Source organism: Oryzias latipes, chromosome 24, assembly GCF_002234675.1.
Source record: "Oryzias latipes chromosome 24, ASM223467v1".
In the NCBI taxonomy this organism is placed as follows: domain Eukaryota; kingdom Metazoa; phylum Chordata; class Actinopteri; order Beloniformes; family Adrianichthyidae; genus Oryzias; species Oryzias latipes.
The window spans coordinates 6,533,059-6,550,446 of NC_019882.2; the positions used below are offsets into that span (position 1 = coordinate 6,533,059).

Below are 17,388 nucleotides of genomic sequence, written 5' to 3' on the forward strand. Positions count from 1 at the left end.
GTTTGCCTGTTTGTGACATTAAAGAAAAAAAAATGAAATAAAATAGAGGCAGAATCTATGCTGCTGCAGTAAACGTACATCCCCCACCAGGTCTGGAAAAGGAGGCAAGAAAAAGAAACAACTCAAACACTATCAAAGACACCCAAGGCCAAGGTAGTGTCCTGAAGGCCTCTGGGTAAATGCGGCACACGCCACTTGCCTGTGGATGGAGGCGTCCTTTGTATTGTATTACTCTTTAAAACGAATCAATCGGCTCCTTTGGCATGGGGCAATGTGTTACTCTGTGTGGGATGCTGTACAAATATTATTCAATTGCCCAGACTCGATTAAATCAGCTGACATAAAACATCAGGTTAGAAAAAAACAAAAAACAGAACGGAATCGTGTTTTAAAAGGATCACTGGGTAACTTTACAAAGTCACTTGCTGGTGTTAACTGTAAGAATTTCAGCAAATGTTTTAACAAGATTTTTTTTTTTGTATAGAGAATTTACAAGGTAAAAAACTAAATATACAAGATAATATGAAAACCAGTCAAATACATCTATCACATCATTGACACTGAACTTGTGCTTTGCCCGGGGAAAACTAAACAAAAGCTAGCTCACTGCACATGCCCTTGGAGCCACACTGGGGTCCAGCACCAGGGGCGGCATAGTGACGCGGGGGGGCAGTTGTCACAGCATTCTTAGGTGACTTTTCCTTCCCTCCATAAAGGAGGGGGGGAAAAAGAGAGGAAGGAAAGAGAAAGGATGAAAGAGTTTGTCAAAGTCTAACACCTATGGCTAAAAAGGAGCCTCTCTCACAGATCAGGGGGTCCTACTCCTCCACTTTAGGGGATCCAGGATATCAGCAGGACTACATAAGCCCATTTGTGGGGCCGCCAATTGGACCCAGTTCAGTGCCGCTCTTCATGTAGTACTTTTCTAGCTTGGCCAGGATGTGTTTTCCATACGTGTACTTGCGCAGAGTAGCGATGTGAGGCCGAATCTGGAAAAAAAGAGGAGGTTGTTTCAACATTTGGTAAATGGCGTATATTCATATAGCGCTTTACTACCTTCTTAGAAGGTTCAAAACGCTTAAAAGCCACAGTTCCATTCATCCATTATTACACTGATGGCGGCTCCACTGCCGCACACTGCCATCAACCTATAACCACCAGGAGCAACGTGGCGTTCAGTGTCTTGCCCAAGGACACTTCTACACATGTGTGGGCAGGGCAGGGAACCAAACTGGGATCTTCTGATTAGAGGTCGACCGCTCTACCTCTGGACCACAGCTGCCCAGATATTAGGCTTAACACACACAGTCAGAAAAACAATGGAAACTCTAAATATTGTGTGTTTCAGGTCTAAATGATTTATAAGACAATCTTTCCTTTTGATATCACAACAGATGAGCAACAATGATAATGTCCAATATGGCAACATCAGCATCGGGGGTAAAAATGACAACTGAATTGACCGCCTTCCACTGGAGCCGGAAGCAAGTTATTTTCTATGGGTGACATCATCTCACTCTGTTCAGTTCTTACAAACAGTCAATAGTAGCGACAGGCATCCTGTAGCCAATCAGAATCGGGTATTCATCCAGACCATGGCATCAAAACAGATGCACTGCGGCTAATGTTTTTAAAGGACTCAGGGATTACAAGAACCAAACCAATTATCTGGGAATTCAGACCCACCTTGTGGCTACACTTAACCCCGCAACCACGTGTTCCCATGACAACACACGTTGTAAACAAAAAGCATCCATGTGAGCACAGCTGGAAACAATAACAGCCCTTCCATTCCGGACCCAGAGAGGATGCTGACGCAGAAAACGCGGTGGGGTTTCTATCTAGAACCTGTCATTGTGCACTCATAACAAAAGCATGGTGGTGAACCCATTGTTTCTTCTTTTGGAAAGTCAACTTCTTAACCACAAAAATACAGTTGCTGTTAAACCTGTGGCTTATCAAACACATCTAAATATCACTTTATGAGACTCCAGAAAATAAATTAAAAACTTGACTTGTTTTAAAGAAAAAAAATCTGTAATTAAGACCATTTGTGGCCTGCAGTTAACGATCCTTCAGGATAAATATTTCCTGCTGATTGTTAAGACTCCACATTAGTGGTAAACCCTGACAGGTCAGGAAGCCTCAATGCAGATTCTGCTGTCTCACTTTCAGGAGAAGCAGATTTCTGTTAAAATGTCTACAATTTAATAACAAGCTCAGTTTAAAACAAATAAAGGATTACAGTTGGTTGAGGAAAGTCTTCCAACTGGGGATTTTATTTTTTCCCCATTCAAAATGAGTTTTTAGGTCCATTCATCCATGTATCTTCTATTCCTTTAGTCCTGTGCAGGGTGATGGGGTCTCTGGGGTACACTCTAGATCAGGGGTCCCCAAATCCAGGCCTCGAGGGCCGGTGTCCCACATGTTTCCCAACCAATCTGCCATTGAAGCTCCTCATTGGCTAAACACACCTGATCCTGGTGATCAGCAGCAGGGTGGCCCTCGAGGCCTGGATTTGGGCACCCCTGCTCTAGATAGTCACCAACCAACCCATGAAGCTCGATTATAAACAGCGGGAGGAGAAAACCCCCCACATGGCAGCAGGAGAACATCCAAACTCTACAGAGGAAAGACCCAGCATCACCTCACTGCGAGGAAATCAGAGCCAACCAGCACGCCCCCATGCAGCAACCTATGCTTTTTTTTTAAATCTAGATAAGCACACTGATCAAGATGAACTCACCTTGTGCATGATGATTTTACGTTGAGCCGGTTCCGCCATATCAATCATTCTTTGGACGACATAGTTGGCATACTGGTCCTTCATCATGGTGTACAAGGCGCTGTGGGGGCCATCTTTCTGGCAGCACACCTCGTCTATCAACAGAGCTCTCTCTGCGCGCGAGGAGTGGATCACACACTTCTCCACAACATTACTGAGGACGATACAAAAAAAATGTTACAGAAAAGTCAAAAAGGGTTGGATTCATCATTCCTGTGGCTTCTGTTGACATCTAAACCAAAATCATTTGTCGTTTGTGTTATGAGATAAGGCGTGTGTACGCTGACATTGTGTACACTGAGTTGAAACGTCTTACTACACTTTCAAACAGAAAGTGATAAAAAAAATGACCTTCATGCTGTTTGTGACTTTCTCCATTTAAATGGTAAGAGAAGAAAAGGGTTTTTCCAAAAAAAAGAAGAAAAAAAAGTGGATCAGTTAAAAGACACCAAACCAGACACCAAGGCTCTCGTGGCATTTTTCGGATGACAAGGGGGAACATATAAAGACAATTAAGCCTAAATTTGATTTTCTGAGTGTTTCTTTCATCAAAAACTTGAGAATCAGAAGCAGACAAAAAAATGCCATTGGAAAAAATGAGTGCGTTTGTAAAAACGCTGGGTGGGCAACTCAACCTCTGAACTTTGCTAGCAAGAAACAGATTTTACCGCACTTCATCCTGAAACATTTACAGACTATTCAATACATTTTATTGTAAGTTTTGTCTGCAACTCTCCTCCAGTCCTAGTTCCTGCAGCGGTCATTACTTGAATTCAAACAGGCCGAAAACACAGAAATATTGAAAATAGCAGCAAATTCATTACAATCATTCCATCAAAACAGAACTTTTAGCATCAAATCAGCTGCACCTACCTTGCAAATTTATGCTGACTGAGGGCGAGGACTTTACCTCGAACCTCTGCCACAATTTTGCTCTTATCCTCAGGTCTGCCATGCTCCAAAACATGCTGAATGACGTAGTTACCATACTGATCCTGCAGGAGGCAGCACACATGTAAATGCTTCAGAAACGCAAAACATTTCTACTTTTTGTTTTTTGATTGGTTCTCATGCAGTATATTTTTTCACCACGTTCACAAAAATCATGCATCTCTATGAAGACAGGCTGGAGAATCAGTGACACCCCCTTAGTAGTAGTGCAAATACCCTCACGTCATCACTGCGGAAGGTCAGACAAAGCAGATGCTGCTGGTTTGGAGTGTTTCCCGCAACACGGTTCAACCAGCAGCATCTTTGCCCCTTCGGAAACGGGTGATAGACAGTTGTGGGTGTGATTTTAGTGTGACGAGATGGAGACAAAAACTCACCTGATCAAGCATCAAACATTTCTAGTGGGGATTAGTGGGGTTTTGAATATAATTTCCATCTTTAATTTCAAAGTATTGCTTTTAAGTTGTTTTCCTATCAATCTGTTTTAGCAGAAAAATATGTTTCTTTTTTTGTGGAATCTTTGATGAGATTTTACAAATATTTCAAGATAAGTTCACACTTTTGTTGGAACATTCAGAATGTAATCTCAGCCAAATAAAAATAAGAGAAAAACAGATTGATCAGAAAATACTGTAGAAAAAACCCCAACCAGATTGGGTTGCAGTTAAGCGAGTGCCTTGTAAATCCTACGTGCCAAAAAGCAAGAAGAGGGCAGAAAGAAGAAAAAAAAGGGGGCTCAGTTCATTCGGAAAGGTGTGTGGAAGTTGGGAATCGGAGGACTAAATGTTAAAACAAACTTTACAGAAGAAGAGATGAAAAAGGGGAGGAAAAAAGGCAAGAATGGGGACATCTGAGAGAGAGGCAAATTGCTCTGACCTTGAACAGTGCATCACGGGACACTGTATAATATGTTTTGGGTGTCATCTCCAATGATACGGCTTGATATTTCTAGATGGAATAAGTGAGGGGGGGGTAGGGTGGATGTTTAAATCATCACAAGTCAGATGTAAATGACAGCTAACAATAAAACAACTTTCATCCTTTCCAGGATGAGAAGCTAAAACAGGAAATACTCAAAACACAGGGACATGCATGCAGTGTACACAGGTGATGAATGCAGGTTCTGAGAGGAGGCAGACTGGAAGCAGATGTGCTCACCTGGCCCAGCTGTTCCGAGTGCTGATGCAGCTCCTCCAGGATGGGGAGAGTTTGCTCCTGAGTGCAGTGCTCCAAAATCCTTTGAATAACTCTGCAGCCGTAAGGATGTGTGGAAAGCACAAACACCTGCACAACAATGGAAAGGGATGGAAAGACGAAAAAATATTGTATTGATCGGAAAAGCATTAACAGCTAACAGGAAAAACACTTTGACTGAATGAAAGCTGGACCCCCAGGAATTCCAAACAGGAAGTAGCGGGGGCTTCAAGAAGCCAAAATCTCATACACTTAACATGGCAGCGTCTATATTGCACAAAATTGGCGACTGAACAGACTTCATTTGGTTGGATCCTGAAGTAAGCCATTTGGGAGTCACGTTCTAAGAAAATAACTCGCAGTAGGTGAAATCTGTGAAGTAGGATTCCAGTTTTAAGGCTGTAGAAGCCCTTTTCACAGACATACTTAAGCATTTTCATACTTTTCTCTCTTGTTGAAACTCTAAAAGTTCAAATCTTTATAAAAATTAAAAAAAAGTTAAGTGTTAAAGATGTTCTCGAGATCAGTACATGTGGTAAACTGAATACATCTGTACAGGACACACAGCAGGGAGGAGATTGATTGACAGGGTGAACTGCATGCAAAAAAAAATCTGCAAAACTGCAAGACCGCGAAAGGTGAACAATGTACAGTTAATGGGGAAGAAAATCTTCAAGGTATATCAAAACTCTATTGAAATGGAGTATAAAACAAACCAATATATGTCCTAGCTCTTACATTTATAACAAAAGCCTTTTAAGAAAGCATTATGAGATCTTAGTCCCACATTTCTTGGTACGAAAGGCAAAAGCTCAGAGGCTGCCGTCCTCCTAGTTTACTCAAGCGGTTCAATAACCTTTAATAACTGACCTCATGCATTTATGTAAACAAGCACCAGCCACAGAGAAAAAAAACATTTGCATTAATCAATGTTTAGACTCACAAACTCTACCGACATTGACAAAAAAAATTGTAGCCGTTTCTTGTAGGGTTAGCAACAGAAGAAATAAGAAACTAACCTGTCCCTGGAAAGCATCAATGATGAACTGCAAAGCCTGAGGCTGGACACATTCAATGCACTTCTGCACCACGTGGTTTCCATTCTGGTCCTTCACGCATTTCAACACGTGGCCATCCAACTCCCTCACGATGTCACCCTAGAAGGACATCCGAGGCATACATTAGTGTTTGAATTGGTCATTTTACACATGTTAACATGGGTAAAATAAATTAAAAAAAGGTAAAATCTCACTTACAATTACCTGCTGGTCTGAGGAAATGGACTCCAGAGCTTTCTGTATAACCCTGCAGCCGTACATCTGCAAAGCCAGGGGGAGAACGTGTCCACGAATGCGCGTGGCCAAGGCCAGTTTTTGGTCTGGGCTTCCAAACTGCACAAAAAGGACATTTTTTTATGCTATGGGATAAGCAAAATAAAGGAAACAAACAGAGGAATAAAAGATTTCATACCTCAAAGAACTTCTGAATCACATAATTCCCAAATACATCAGTCATCAGCTGATATGCTGCTTGCAAAATCTCCCCGAACACCATCTGCCTCTCAGCCGGAGTCGCCCTCTCCAGTTTCTGCTGAATAAATCTAGAATGACAAAATAAAAGATGTTGAGGCGTCCAATCATTTCCAGAAGTATTTAACCAATAAACGAAAACCACAAAAAAATGCATTTTAAAGCCAGTCACCTGGATCCATGCTGGTCCTGAGAGAACTCCACCATGTGACCTGGCAGATCCCGGAGCTGCAGATTTGGGAAGCGGTTGTTCCTAAAGTCCTCGAGCAGGCGACTGCGGCCAGAAGGCATGACATCTGAGCGACTATAGCGGGGCCGGATGGGAGGGAACAGCTGGCTGCTGGAGTTGAAGAGACTAGATGTGCCGCCGGCGTTGCGATATTTGGCCTCAGCTCCTGGAGCAGGAGAAATGTAACGCCCGCTGCCATTTGGCAAGCCACCTAAAAAAAAAAGAAGAAAAAAGATTTGTTATAATTAAGGCACCAATTCCTTAAAAATTGTTCACATTTTTCCTTCTTAACACATTACATTAAACAGGGATTTTCTCCCATAAATCAAGTGTGTTGAAAGAACAGTTTCATAACTAGAATGGTGATTTCATTCTTTAAAAAAATGCACTTTTGAACACAACAAGCACATGTGACACAGACACAACTTCAAAGATGTTCAAACATGTGATGTCTGAAAGAAGGCGGCTTTAAAGGGTAAAAAAAAAAAAAAAATTAAATAAATAAATAAAAATCACAGGTTTACCTAGGTGAATGCTGGAAGAAGATCCATGAGAAGAGGGCAAAGAAGGTGGAGGGGTGAGTGGGGAATGGCCTGGAGTCAGGCCAATCGGGCTGGGTGAAGAGGAGTAACCCAGACTGTTGTAAAACGGCTGACCAATGGGGGTTAAGCTGCTGCCGCCTCGTTTGTATAGGTCAGAACTTGCCAGCAAAGAGTCCCTACGAGATACGCTGCTACTCGTAGAGCTGGATACTGTGAGGGTGAAGAAAAGAGCTAGCTTAACACTAAAGCTAAGCAACGTGTTGGTACTTGAACTTATTCAGGATTGATCTGGAAAGCATGAATATCTCTACTTTATTTTACTACATCGGAGGCCACCAACCTGAGGAGCCGAAGCCTCCCAGAGCAGAGCCCAGGCCAACGCCAAGAGAGCCGCCTGTGTTGCTGAAGCCCAAGGAGGAACTTGGGGGTGGAGCAGCGGAGTTGTGGGAAAACAGCGAGCTGCTTTGAGAAGTGTTGGGGACCGATCCAGATCCATAGAATGAACTTGAGGGCAAACCGCTGCTGGGTGGGGGAGCCTGCTGCTGCTGTGGTTGAGGCTGAGGTTGAGGGATGGAGCGGTACAGCCCATTGGCAGGGGGTCCCGACATGTTGTTGCCAGAACCAGATGCAGATGCTGCCAAGGTTAGAGAATAACATTTACAAAAATGTCACAGATTACCACAACCTTTAATGAAGAGTTTCATAGGTTTGCGTTGGTTCATACCAGCCTGTGCTGCTGCAGAGGGAATGAGGAGAGGCGTCTGGACCAGACGAACAGGCCCACCAAGACCTGTTCGGGCACCAGGGCCCATCACCAGAGCTCCAGTCTGGTCATAATAGGCTGCAGGGGCCAAAACCTGATAACCTGTGGAAATAATAGATAAAAAATGAAGGATTAAGAGTTGCAACGCAAACTTTACACTACAATGATCAACCCAAATCCCCTGCTTCGCCCACTCTACATTAAAAAGTGCAAACTAAAAAATAAATAAAAATCAAAGGGTAAACTGGCGTAAAGTCATCCACCGACCCTGCATTCCTGCGTAAGCCAGTGCAGAGTTTGCAGCAGCTAAAGATTCCTGCTGGCTCTGTTGGCCTTGTCCGGGTGTAAGAGGTCGCTGGTTGGCTCCTGTGCGCATTACCTGATGAAACAGATTCATTAAAATCTGGAAGAAATATAAAACAAAGGTAAATCCCTGTGATCTAAAGAAACAAAACCAACAAAAAAAGACAAAACATACATTTTTAATGTGAAGAGTGAATGGATAGCAAAGCAAAACAATGTGAAGGTTTCAATATTTTTTTTAAATAAATACATCATATTTAGGCTTTTTTTACCTGGAGGTCAGTAATTTGCGATAAAATGTATTTCTCTATGATCTTAATGGCAATAAATTATATTTATATTCAATTTTCAATAAATAAACAAATGTTTAAAAATCACTGAAATTAAGATTTAACAGAAATAAGATGAAGCGATGTCAATATGTTTTTGTTTTTTACAATTTACAGAGCAAAAAAATATATAAATACTGTTAGGTAAAAAAAGCCTCCTATCTCAGAATATAAAGTAAAGGCCTCAGGTGTGGATCAATCCTACCTGTGGCTGGCCTGGTCCTGGACCCTGATTGGATGCTTGCTGATTAGCAGAGTGACTGGCAGTGGATGCAGCCTGTTGCTGAAAAAGACTGGCTGGGTACACCCCCCAAGGAACACCATAGTACTGTGGGGGTACAACAGTGGGGCCTGAGGACAGAAATGGAGGAAATGTAAATGTCCTGACCGGTGGATGAAAACGTTGACGAAGTAAAAGCAAACTGTGGGGGTCATATGTGTGCGCGTCACCTGTAAGTGTAGCTGCTGCTGCCAGTCCAGCAGCAGTGTAGGGGTCAGTTCCATGGGGGGCATTAATGATGTAGGGGTTTGGCACAAATGCAGGAGCAAGGCCAGCTGGGAAATTGTAAAAATGAGATGAAAAAATTGGTATTTTCTGGCCAAATCCCATTAAAAACCAATAATTTATGCAGACAGACAGGATCTAAAAACAAGGTAGTATTATATTGTATGACGATACAACAGAAAAGATCACAACCATCAGCTTGACTTACCGAGATGCTGCTGCTGAGCTGCAGCCAGAGCGTACTGCTGCTGCTGAGCTGCAGTAAGCGACTGAACAGTCAGAGGGTTTGATCTCTGGAACAACTGAAAAACCAAGGATAAAAATAAAAATCTGTTGGATAAACTCTCAATTAGATCTTATTCTTGTGTTAATGTGTCTACACACTTGCTGTTGGGAGCTGTAGTCGAACAATCCCACAGGAGTTCCTGAGGGGTCCATCTGGATCTGGTTTCCAGCATAGTCAAACTGCAATGACTCCACACCAGCTTGTTGCTCCATCCCTCCCATGTTCTGGGGGTCCTGGTTCTGAAAGTCCTCGCCTGGGATCTTGTTTTGAGCGGGATTTTGTTGTTGGAGGACGTGAGGGTGGTGTTGTCCCATCATTTCCAAACCGGCCTGACTGGGACCCATCCTCTCCACAGCTTCAGTGGGGGAAGCTTGACGACTTCCAGGGGTAGGACTGTTGGAAAATAAAATAAAATAAAATATATATATATATATATATATATGAAGGCACCATATATTAATTCATATACAAATAAATACAACACCATTAGTAATTGCAAAATTGAAACTCGTTTACATTTTTGTAAAGTTTTGGCATTGCTCAAATGAACCAAAATGGAAACCCAGAGGTAAATCATTTTTAATTGACAAGGAAACCAAACATCCCAAAATGATTCAATCCTGTGCTAAAAATCTGTCGGGATGGCACAGTTTTAAGTTTAAACTGCATACAGGCGGCCATGGTGCAGCGGCAGGGCGGTTGACCCATGATCGTAAAATTACAGGTTCGATTTCCACCTTGCACGCCCATGAGTCGAAGTGTCCTTGGGCAAGACACTGAACCCCACATTGCCTCTGGTGGGAGGTTGGCGCCAGAGTTCGGCAGCGGAGCCACCACCAGTGTGTGAATGTGTGTGTGACTGCAAATGCCATTTACCATATTAGACTATTGTTATTACAATTATTATTACTGCATACCAGTATGTTTGAAAATGGGTTGTGCTAAATCTAAGCAGGATTTATTATTTATTGTTATATTTCTCTACAATCATTACATAAACATGCAGCAAAACGTTTCTAATGCAGAAGCCTTTTTTAGAAAGAGCCCTACAGAGTTATCTGTCTTGCGATAGCATTACTTGAATGAATGAGACTCTTCCCAGAAAATGTATATATGTTTATTACTGCAACATGATGACTGTCCAATGTTTCTATGAGTCCAGCGGACGTTCATGACCACCAAAGATGCAACGTTTCCCTTTTCTTACGATTCAGAATTTAAAACTAGTTTTTGGATCATGGTTTTGTTTTGATATCTGATTTGTGTATTACAGAACAATCTAAATCAACATATAAACGGAACAACAGAAAAACAAAACCCTTTTCTAAATTTACTAAATTAGCCTGGATTTCCTCTAATGGCCACGAAACGTTTTGATTAGTTTGATTATGTGATCTGTTATTGAGATGTCACTTCTGCGTAACTCAGACTCTTCAAAATGTTCTATTTTAAATAGCCATGAAGTGCAAAAACAGACTGCTATAAGTAAGGGATAGTAGCCGACAAGGGGGGATTCAGAAATGAATGCACGCCATGGGAACCTGAACCGTTCGACGCCAAGTGCGTTAATTTCTGATAATGCACATTTCGAAGCCCATTATCCCGATTATACTACGGTAACTTACAAAATAAATAAATATTCAGTTTTTAGTACTTTATCCTGTTATTTTTTCGGTTTAGATTGCTTTTTTCACAAAAAGCTGATTATTTGTTACGTGGTGCGGCGCATTGTCACCGACATTGACTGCAGCTGCAAAAGAAAGAGATATAAATGCCGATCGACACGATGGGTCAAATAAAGCATCAGTTCAGAGGGAAAGTTCCCCTCTTACCAGTTGTTTTTGTCCAGATGATGAAGCAAAAGTTTGTTTTAAATAAGCCAGCGCAGTGATATAGAACATTTAAACGATGCGACTGGAACTTCTTTCTTAGGCGTGCATCATCACCGTGGATTTTCACTTTTTAATCCACACCCAGCACCCCATAAGAGTCGAGTGTTCACCCGGATCATGGTATAAATTCATATAAAGGCTCTGAAAAATTAAAACTTACTTAAAGTCTTTACAGTCTCTATCCATGCCGTTGAGGAGAACTCTTCCATTGGTTTTAGTCGGATCGCTTTCCTCCCCCACTTTCATCTCTGCGCTTTTATCTTCTTCAAAAGGTGAAACCTTGTCTTGTGCATCACTTTTCTCTCTAACATCTTGATCAATATTTCCTCCACCCTGCATTATTATAGAAAATAATAATACAGCTGTTACAGTGGTTTAACATGGGAACCCAGAGTTGTAGTTTTATGGTAGGCAGAAAAGGCGGAGCTTACAAAGCCACCGTTCCTGTAGCGACCATCCATCTTATCCCCAGGAGAAGAGCTCAGGACGTACTCCACCATGCTGACTCCCAGACCGCCGCCTTCTGAGCGCGGTGAAAGCACAGAGTTGGCATCGCCGTTCCCGTGGAAACCCTGACCTGGCCGTCGCTGTACCATGATTGGCTGAGATACTGAGTGATCTGAATGAATGGTGTTAGTCAAATACTGCAACTCAGGAGCTGCACTTTGGAATGCATTTTTAACCTCCTATAAAAAAATATTGCTTTTGGCAACATTCCTTTAAAGAATAGCTCAGCATTTTGTTTAGGGTGCTCCATCTCTGATTATTTGGTTAAACAAAGAAAATTTAACATCTCAATGTTTACCTTCCTGCAGAACATTTGAATAAATAAATGTTTCAGATAACTATATTGTAAAAAAACAACAACATCTTAATACATTCAGAAACAGCTGTTATATTCAAAACACAGAAAAAAATGTATAAAATGTTGCTTGCTTAAAAAAACCCCCACACATCACCAAAAAATATATCAATACACGTACTACCGTAAAAGACAGGTAACTAAAGTCAGGTTTGCATAATGATTAGATATTCAAATAAGACTTTATTTAAATGATCAGATATTATTAGACTGATGAAACTTGGGAGTTACTGTTCCCTTACTTTTTCTAAAAACTATCCTCTTTTTTTGAGGAATAATGTTTAGTAATTAAAAAAATAAATAACGAAACTGTTTTCTGATCAGGAGCAAAAATAAAACGGAAAAAAAAAAAAAAAAAAGAGTAAAAAACTGAACAAAAAAAAAGAGAACCAAACAGAATAAAACTCACGGGATGATCCCCAGGCGTTGCCCCTCCATTCTTCTCCAAGAATCATCCCTTTCCTTCCGTCCTTGGTGAGCTCATCAGAATCCCAGAGCTTTTTGGCTGGCAAAAGCTTAATACAAAATAATAAAAAAGGTTGTCAGGTTTTTTAACTTCACTGAACAACGCTACAATTGAAAAACCCAACTATAATCAACATTTGAGTAGAAATCAGGAACAGCACACACAAAAATAGAAAATCTTCTAATAGCATTTGCATTAAAATGTTGAAATAAACAAACCTCTCCCATTCCCCTCGATTCTAAAGCCAGAGCCTGAAAGTCATAGTTCATTTCATCAACTGGTCTGACCTGAAACAAGGATGAAATAATGTCAAAATTTCCATCTGCTGGCTTCAAAACTCAAATATTTATACAAATGATGATTACATTTTCTATTTTTTTCTAATGACAAACAAAAATTGCCACAATTTATTAATAAGTTCAGCCAGAAAGCTGTTGGTCTACTTGTTTTTTTTGGAAATTTGCATGCAAACAAGAGAGCATAAACATGTTCTCTACTAAAATGACAACCAAGAATTTATCATCTTTAGCATCTCCACATTTATGCAACAGACTTTCAATTTAAACATAAAAACACAAAATCCCACAAATCAAAAACTTCATACAAAGGAGAAAGGGCTTCTTCCTTACATACTTTTTACAACAAACACATACACCAAAGATTAAGTCCTAATTCTATTGGCTGAAATGAACGTAAAACTAGCCAAAATGAAGCCCTGCAGACCTAAAAGAGGTCTAGACAAATGTTCTAGTGCCAGGTTTATTAACAGAAACACCTCATTTAAAAACATGGTCTCTAAACAGCCTGATGTTAAAAAAAAAACAAGCAAAGAAATAAACTTTATTACTCACAGACATAATATTTTATTGTCTTCAGTTAATAAGAAGAGTCTTTAACCTCCGCTGTGCCAGAAAAATGACCAAAGCTATTCTCTTTTGGGTTTGGTTCTTATTTTTAAAAAAAAAAGGGGGGGGGTATTTTTAATTTACTACACTGCCATTTAAAAACACAAAAGGTTGACCTGAATAATGAGAATACCTTGGACACAATGCTTTAGCCACTGATGGTTTCTCATTCTGGGAATAATAGGCTAACTGTCTGAAATACAAAATGTGGTGTCATGGGTAACTAAAACCCTTTTGTTTAGGCGACTCTTCACACAACGTGGTCAAACGAGGTCTCACAATACACATCGACAAAATAATAAACTGCCTTCTGTTGGGATTTTACTTTTGAGAATAATAAAAATAAGAAAATAAAAGAAACGCTTGATGGTTTCTAAGTTTTGTGACACCTTTCAAATTATATGATCAAAAAAGGTTTAATTTTGATGACTGGTGCTTCACATTAGGGTTGGGCGATGTCCCTTAAATTGGCCGTTGACGATGTTTGCTGTCAACCATCGGGATGGACGATGACATCGTCGGGGGGGGGGGGGGGGGGGGGGGTGTGTGTGTGTGTATTTTTTACATTTTTCGTTCTTATATAACTGCTATTCGTTATTTTGCTTTTTTCATTTTATTTCCCAACTAATGGTTAATCCGCGATGATCCAGTATAAACTGAGGGAAGTGACTTTAACAGAAAAAGTAACAAGCAAAATACAAAAGAAGTAGTCCGCTCCCGCACTTAACTAGCGAAGTGGACCGGCGGAGGGCGGATTTACAGCTTTATGTTTGATGGGAAGGGGGGGGGGTACATGAGCGGTATGTGTGGGAGATTTAAGACTGCGATCCGTCCCGCAGCTCTAGGGGTACGAGCTATCAAACTCAGAACCGGGTCTAAACGTGTGTCTGAGCACAGCTCGGATCGTCAGCACACACAGCGGTTTGAGCTTCAAAGCAGAAATGTCGCTCAGTCCTTAGAAAACATTCAAACAATCACGTGGATTTGTGTTTCCAGTCGTGTCCCGACTAAATAAAGGCTGATGTTATTCACAGCATGCAGCGCCACCCAAAGCTAATGTTGTTAGCCTGTGTTAACATACTGCTAATCCTGGCTACGTTCAGAAAAAGCACTGACCACACGGATTAAAATTCAAATGATGAGCGAACAGGTGTTTCATAATAACCGTAACATTATTAAAAGCACGTTTAGAAGATCGTCTCGTATTTTACCGAGCTGACATGTCAATGTATATAGCTGCTCGCCGCTGTTATCGTTTTGTATTGAATTGTTATATTCAATAAAGTTTGGAAAAAAAGCCGCTCGGCGGAAGTTGTATCCTCTTCCGGTTTTCAAACTGCGCATGTGCGAATACTGCGCGTGTGCGAATGATTTATTCCGACCGAAATTGTGACCTTAGTGAACGTTTTTATATTCTGAAAACATTTTTCTGGGCCCATGTACACGGTTGGATACTAATCCGACCATTGATCCCATCAAGATATTTTGTACATGTAACCGCGGCTTATGATGTCGACGCGCAACGTGGCGGGGGCGTGGCATCACGATGGTGGTCTCTCCATCGGGATGTCAGTCACCCATCACAATGGACGATGATATCGTCCATCGGCACAACCCTACTTCACATCAAACTACATAGTAGTGCAGCAGTTTGTAATTAAGGCTTATACCTGATCAACATGGTTAGAATCTCCAGTAGGCCAGCGATGTTTACTGATTGTGCAACCAACAAGCTGCTCTCCGGGCTGTCTCTGAAAGAAGTACCCGACTGTGGCATCATCCTGAGATCTCCCGCTCAGCGGAGGTTGGGGTGTACCCGGAGTAAGGTTGGGATTCCTGTCCATGCCTTGTAGGTGCCCAGCACCCCCAACTGTGGTTAGGGGACCTCCAGCATGAACCCTAATGCCCCCGGTCTCAGGAGCGCCATTTGCGTGCAGCACCCCACCCCTCGTCTCCTGCCAGCCCACGTCATTCATACCTAGGATGCTGCATGGAACGCTCATTCCACGGGAAAACCTACACAGACAAAGCATGAAGAAATGCTACATTAATATGAACACATCGACATGCCTAAATATCACCCAAAATCTATTAGCTATGCTTATGTTGTTTTTAGCCAAAAATCAGTAAACCTGTGTCATTTTCTAGGACATAGTTTATGCAGAGCTGCGCAAGTTCATCAGAAATGTGCCTCCTAGTTGTGGAAGGGAATAGTGGCGTGGAGTAAGCCTGCCCCCACTTCCCACCATCCCTCTGTTTACACTCTGTCCTGCTAGCTTGATGTCCTGCATCACCAGAGAAATGACACAGGAGCATGTAAAAAACAAAATTTACACCGGACTCGGTCGTTAACGAGTTTTATTTATTAAAATGTGTTCTGCCAAAGTTATATTGACGTTAAGAGCCTGTTTCATGATGTTTTTAGCTGAAAGGTTAGTTTTTAAATCAAAATAAAATCGAACTTCTAGGTTCATAAGAAAACATCAAAACTATTTGTTGCTTAAAATATAAGTTCTGCTTTATCATGGAAAGCCTACAAGGTGGTTCTAATAAAAGGATTCACTCAGAATTATAAGTATTTTCCACGTAATCACTTCTTCTTAAGCAGCTTAATTACCCAACAGTCATTTCTGCTTTTTGAATTAGTTTTATTTCGATTGCTGGCTTATAGCATTCAAATTTGTCAGTAAAATAACTCCGTAGTTATAGTGTGGTCACGAATAAACTTGTTGGTGCAGCATTAGCATACAATATTAATAAACATATGCAAGCCTAAAAATCACGATGGTAAAGATTTATGGGTAATTTTAACCACGATAACATAAATGTTTTCTCTTACAAAATTGTTATTTTGGTCAAGGCAAAAACTATAAACGATCATTGTTGTATAATTTTGAAAATTAATTTAAACGGCAAAAATTAAGCGTTTAGTGTTGAGACAAATCAAAGAACAAACCGCTTTGCTAAGCTTGCTAGCAAGTCCGGTGCTAATGAGCAAGCTAAGTTAGCAGCAATTAGCAATTTTTTAAAACGAAAAATAAAGATTATTGTTACAGACTCAGTGGCAGTTGTCACGGGTGTGTTAAATTAGCTTTGAATAATCACACTAATTAAACAAAACATGTTCACGCCAAAAGACATCATTTAGAAGCTCGCCTTCGCAACATCCATGGCTAACCGGCTAATGCTAAGGAAAGCGGGCCTGTTGTGTTTGTTTTTGGTTTGTTACAACCAGACGTCAAATTCAGTTTGGGAATTAAACAATCCTAACCAGCAAAGTAGTGGAGATTTTAAATGATTTAGTTTGCAAAATGGCTTGTAATCATTTCTTACTTTTTCCTGACTCTGTCAATCACATTCAAATATGTTCAACAGTTCAAGCAACCCATGTCAGCTAAAATAGAAGCTAATTGCTGTTTTGAGAGCTAAAGCATCAGCCAAACACTCAGCGGCTAAACAACATGGCCCCCCTCAAGTTCCAAATAGAGGGGCCTTTACCGCTAAACAAAAGAGAAAATATTAATCTTGCGGTAACTGCTTCAAGGCGGTCGTCTCGTAGCGCCCGTGTTTGTATTATGAGCACAAAAGGGGGGAAAATACTCACGCCTTTTTGTATCGAGAGAGGATCTGTGCTCGCTGCACACCGTCAACCCTATTCTATATTGTTTTGTTTCCTTGAGTGCGGTGATTTAGCTTCAGCTAAGCGCTGTGCCTTCGCTGGTGCCCCCTCCCTGTAAATAGAGCGAACTACGTGGACACACACGTCTAACAAAGCTAATGTAAATCTATCTTTCCTGTATCATGTGTATCATGTACTCTTCAAACGCATATCAGCTCCTGACGGGTT

The 17,388-nt window shown here is 41.1% G+C and overlaps 1 protein-coding gene across 1 annotated transcript; it reads right to left on the reverse strand.

Moving 5' to 3' along the window:
- Positions 1-467: 467 nt before the first annotated feature.
- pum2 (pumilio RNA binding family member 2) lies at positions 468-17,273 on the reverse strand (the record flags this gene model as incomplete). Its single annotated transcript, NM_001172047.1, is given in 23 exon segments — positions 468-989; positions 2,747-2,939; positions 3,659-3,780; positions 4,613-4,684; positions 4,895-5,020; positions 5,950-6,087; positions 6,187-6,321; positions 6,401-6,530; positions 6,632-6,899; positions 7,213-7,440; positions 7,571-7,864; positions 7,955-8,095; positions 8,261-8,372; positions 8,831-8,976; positions 9,076-9,180; positions 9,339-9,432; positions 9,515-9,809; positions 11,469-11,641; positions 11,740-11,927; positions 12,580-12,685; positions 12,855-12,923; positions 15,212-15,557; positions 17,146-17,273. Coding segments are annotated over 22 exon segments (3,600 nt in total). The 3' UTR covers positions 468-857.
- Between the last annotated feature and the right edge of the window lie 115 nt (positions 17,274-17,388).